This window comes from Vitis riparia, chromosome 18 (genome assembly GCF_004353265.1).
Source record: "Vitis riparia cultivar Riparia Gloire de Montpellier isolate 1030 chromosome 18, EGFV_Vit.rip_1.0, whole genome shotgun sequence".
In the NCBI taxonomy this organism is placed as follows: Eukaryota; Viridiplantae; Streptophyta; class Magnoliopsida; order Vitales; family Vitaceae; genus Vitis; species Vitis riparia.
In genome coordinates, this window is record NC_048448.1 from 38,443,654 (window position 1) to 38,449,195 (window position 5,542).

The following is a 5,542-nucleotide window of genomic DNA, read 5'->3' on the forward strand; positions in this document are numbered from 1 at the left end:
AATTTTTTTTTGGTGAGTCACTTTCTTGACTCATAGAAGTCAAAGTCAAGTGACATGTCTCATCAAATCATTTATTTTGAGTTACATGTATCTAATCAATTTGAAGAAATTAGCATCACCTTGATTTATTTATGATATAATTGGGGGAGTTTGAGAAGTAGATTATGACATAAAAGTTATAACATAAATTAAGGTTATGTTTGTTTGTAGGGCTAAAAAGTGAGATATAATTTTAAAATTATATATATGCATATTTGGATATAGGTAGGACAAGAGAAGGGTGTAAATAAGTTACTCGTCTAGCATTTTTAATCTCCTGTATATTTAAAAATCGACTTGTCTAATAAATTATTATATTGATGAATTTTTCAAATAAAAAAAATGGTAATTGGATTAAGATTTTTTTCCTTCTAATAAAGCCAAATGTACATATTGTTTTTTCTTAAATATTAGTGAAGGAAAAATGTTTTGTTGATGAAATTTTAAAAGGTTTGTTTGTTTTTTTTTAAAAAAAAAAAAATTGTTTTACTTAAGCCAAGTTTCTTTCATTTTATTTTCTTTTGTAATGATTTTAATTTTTTTAATCATTTTTTAATATGCATGATGTTGGGACATTTATCATAATATACCTAATAAAAGATTTTTTTTTTTCGATTGTTTGGAACAAGTTTTAGGATTTGATGTAAAGAATTGGGCTAAGATTGGAACAAGAGTAACTTATACTAAACTCTTCTTGTTGTCATTCCTAAATTAACAAATCGGACTCGTATCAAGTGTTACTTATAAAATATCATTATTCTACCTCAACTCATCAGGTTGTATTTTGATTTATTATTTTAAATTTTATCTGTGTTACAAACTCCTAATTAGCTGTGTCACTTTCTTGACTCATAGAAGGCAAAGTCAAGAAAGTCATTTATTTTGAACCACATTCTACGTAATCAATTTTAAAAATTATAATCAGCACTTTAATCCATTTATGACTTAATTAAGGGGTTTTAGAAATCGTATGAGTATGTAGCTTTAATTTGTTAATTCTTGGAATGTGGAATTTTACCTTTTATAATAATTTTGTTTATGAAATTTATTTATTAATTTTTAAAAAGACTAATAAGAAATCTTTCTTTTTGCATTCTTTGTTATGAAGGCCAGTGTGCCCTGAAACCAAGTGCTCTGGTTTCATTTCTCTTATTTATAAAATTTCATTTTTGTACTTCAAATCTACATGATGTATTTTGATTTTATTTTACTGTCCCAATCTATACCAGTGCTGATAAAAAAAATAATAATTAAAACTCTAATGAGCTGGAAACTGTAACAAGAAAGGTCTTCTTTTGATTGTTCCTGTTTAAGCTGGAAATTTCCGAGAAGACCTTTCTTTAAGATTTGTTAAAGTTATTTTAAGTAGATTAAGGAAAGTCAATAAACTCAACTTAAATTCATATTCAATACCTAATTTATTTCATTTAATTGTGTTACTTTACTTTCAACAACACTTTACTTCCAACAAAAAGTAAAAATACACAAAATAAAAGTAAAAGTACTTTACTTTCAACAAAAAGAATAATGTTGTTACTAAAATTTATTTCATTTCATTTTGTTAATGAGATTAGGTCATGAAAATGTCGAAAAATAAAATAAAATAAAATGGTAGTCATGAATTTTTTTTTTTTTAAATTGAGTTGGAAGTTTCAACTTTCTCGGTTTCAACTAAAAGACAAACTATTAGAATTGAATATCATTTTTAAAACTTAAATTAATTCATATATTTTTTTTTTTTGTTCTTTGGTTATGTCTGATGATTATATATGAAAATTTTTATATAATTAAATTATATAATTATCATATATAAAATTTAAAATTTGTTTTATGAAAAAAAATTATTTATATTTATATCAAAAGACTTTCTAAGAAGTTTTAACAAGAAAAGTCTTCTCTGGTCCTCCATTTGAGTTGGAAATTTCCAAGAAGTTTTCCATAATGAAGAAGAGTGGGGTAAAGTTAGAGTGAATCATTTTCATATAAAGTGGAGAATCCTCATCACCATTTCTCTCATCCCACCTCACTCTCTCAATTGCTTTTGGGAAGAATGATGTCTAAACGCCTCCTCCTCTATTTTCTTTTCTTCCTCTCATCCTCTCAGCTTTTTTCCTCCTCTTTCTCTTTCTCTAATTCCACTCAACTGTGCCCGCATCACCAGACCCTTGCTTTGCTCCACCTTAAGCAATCATTCTCCGTCAACAATTCCAGTTCTTTAGATTGCCATTACTATGGTGTCACGTCTTATCCCAAAACAGAGTCTTGGAAAAAGGGTAGTGATTGCTGCTCATGGGATGGGGTCACATGTGATTGGGTGACAGGCCATGTAATTGAGTTGGACCTCAGTTGCAGCTGGCTCTTTGGCACCATCCATTCCAACACTACCCTCTTCCTCTTTCTTCATCTACAAAGGCTCAACCTGGCTTTCAACAACTTCAGTGGGTCCTCTGTTTCAGCTGGGTTTGGTCGGTTCTCAAGCTTGACGCATCTCAATCTTTCTGACTCTGGATTTTCAGGCCCAATTTCATCAGAAATCTCTCACCTCTCCAACTTGGTTTCACTTGATCTCTCTTGGAATTCTGATGCAGAATTTGCCCCGCATGGCTTCAATTCTTTGGTTCAAAATTTAACCAAATTGCATAAGCTTCACCTTGGAGGTATTTCCATCTCTTCAGTTTTTCCTGATTCCTTGCTAAATCGGTCTTCTTTGATATCATTAGATCTCTCTTCGTGCGGATTGCATGGGAGATTCCCTGACCATGACATTCATCTTCCGAAACTCGAGGTTCTCAACTTAGAGGGAAATGATGATCTCAGTGGAAACTTTCCACGATTTAGTGAGAACAATTCCCTCAAGGAATTGTATTTATCATCCACAAATTTCAGTGGAGAGCTTCCTGCTTCAATTGGCAATCTAAAGTCTTTGCAGACTTTGTATATCTTCAATTGCGAATTCTCAGGATCCATCCCCGCTTCCCTAGAGAACCTTACACAAATCACTTCCTTGAACCTCAATAGGAATCTTTTTAGTGGTAAAATTCCAAATGTTTTTAGTAACCTTAGAAATTTAATTTCATTACGCCTTCATGGCAACAATTTCAGTGGTCAGCTTCCATCATCAATTGGAAATCTAACAAACCTTCAGGTCTTAGACTTGTATGATAATCAGCTAGAAGGAGTCATTCCTTCTTTTGTAAATGGGTTTTTAAGTCTATCCTATGTCGCCTTAGGATATAACTTATTGAACGGGACAATACCATCTTGGTTGTATACTCTGCCATCGTTGGTGGGGTTATATCTCAATCATAACAAACTCACTGGTCATATTGGTGAATTCCAATTTGATTCATTAGAGTCTATTGATTTGAGCATGAATGAGTTACATGGGTCAATTCCAAGTTCAATATTTAAGCTTGTAAACCTTAGATATCTTTATCTTTCTTCAAATAACTTCAGTAGCGTTTTGGAGACAAGCAACTTTGGAAAACTTAGAAACCTCACTTCGCTTGATCTCTCAAACAACATGCTCTCATTGACAACGTCCGGCAATTCCAAGTCCATGTTACCCTACATTGAGAGGCTAGACCTTTCAAACAATAAGATTAGTGGAGTTTGGTCGTGGAATATAGGAAAGGATACACTAGGATACTTGAATCTCTCTTGTAACTTGATAAGTGGGTTTGAGATGCTTCCATGGAAAAATATAGGAATTCTAGATCTTCATTCCAACTTGTTGCAAGGACCACTTCCAACTCCTCCAAATTCTACTTTTTTCTTTTCAGTATCCCATAACAAATTGAGTGGAGAAATCTCACTGTTGATTTGCAAAGTGAGTTCCATGGGAGTTCTTGATTTGTCTAACAACAACTTGAGTGGCGTGCTTCCTCATTGTTTGGGGAATTTTAGCAAAGATCTCTCTGTTTTGAATTTACGAAGGAATCGATTTCATGGCATCATTCCTCAAACATTTTTAAAGGGCAATGCTATCAGGAATCTTGACTTCAACGATAATCAATTGGAAGGCCTTGTACCTCGATCTTTGATCATTTGTCAAAAACTTGAAGTTCTAGACCTTGGGAATAATGAGATAAATGATACATTTCCTCATTGGTTGGGAACTCTTCCAAAGTTGCAAGTTCTTGTTTTGCGTTCTAATAGTTTCCATGGTCATATAAGGCGTTCCAAAATCAAATCCCCATTCATGAGCCTAAGAATCATTGATCTTGCTCACAATGATTTTGAGGGTGACTTGCCTGAAATGTATTTGAGAAGTTTGAAAGCGACAATGAATATAGATGAACGCAACATGACAAGAAAATATATGGGAGACAGTTATTATCAAGATTCCGTAATGGTAACAATCAAGGGGTTGGAGATTGAATTTGTGAAAATCTTGAATACTTTCACAACAATTGATTTATCAAGCAATAAATTCCAAGGAGAGATTCCAAAGTCCATTGGAAATCTTAATTCACTTCGAGGGCTCAATTTGTCTCATAACAACCTTGCAGGACATATCCCATCATCTTTCGGAAATTTGAAGTTGCTTGAATCATTGGACCTCTCTTCAAACAAGCTCAGTGGGAGAATTCCCCAAGAATTAACAAGTTTGACATTTCTTGAAGTTTTGAATCTTTCCCAAAACAATCTCATTGGATTTATACCTCGAGGCAATCAACTTGAGACATTTGAAAATGATTCATACAATGGGAACTCAGGGCTATGTGGATTTCCATTATCAAAGAAATGCACAACTGATGAAACACTAGAGCCTTCAAAAAAGATGGATGCAAAGTTTGAAAGTGGGTTTGATTAGAAAATCACATTGATGGGATATGGATGTGGATTGATAATTGGGTTATCTCTTGGGTGTCTCATTTTCTTAACTGGGAAACCTAAATGGTTGACAACGATGGTCGAAGAGAACATTCTCAAGAAGATCACAAGGTCTAAAAAAGGTACTTGTAGAAGAGGAGCAAGAAGAAAGTAGCATATTCCAATCGCATTGTATTTTGTGCTACATATTATAAATGGATTTTACATTTGTCAGCAAATGATCTACTTGTTATTATAAAAGTGTAATATTGTTTGCAAAATAAAAATAATGCTTTTTTTTTTTTTTTTTGTGACAATGCAACAGTCATTAGGTTCAATATTTTTCCAATCAACATGATAACTTTAAATTCATCAAATAGCAATTTCTCTATCTTAGAAATTAATCAAACACTAATGGATATTAAAGACTTAGTAGGAATTTGGACATACTTCTAATTTTTATTCTTTTAAAAAACCAAAACTTTTATACCAGTAGGGACTTACATTATGTTTTCAAAACTATTTTTTAATTATTATTATTTTTTAAATTTAAGAACACAAAGTTTTTAAAATTTTAAAAAATCTTTTAGAAAATATAAGATAAATCTCCTCTCTTGCTAAAAAAATGACGAGATTTTATAGAAGAGTTTAAAAACAAAAAACAAAAGACAAAAAGTGTTTCCAAACA

General features: G+C 31.9%; 1 protein-coding gene across 1 annotated transcript; it reads left to right on the forward strand.

Moving 5' to 3' along the window:
• The first annotated feature begins 2,092 nt into the window (after positions 1-2,092).
• On the forward strand, positions 2,093-5,134 carry LOC117905847 (receptor-like protein 6). The gene has a single exon (XM_034818707.1). It carries the CDS (start codon positions 2,093-2,095, stop codon positions 4,853-4,855), a length of 2,763 nt encoding a protein of 920 aa, XP_034674598.1. The 3' UTR covers positions 4,856-5,134.
• The last annotated feature ends 408 nt before the right edge of the window (positions 5,135-5,542 follow it).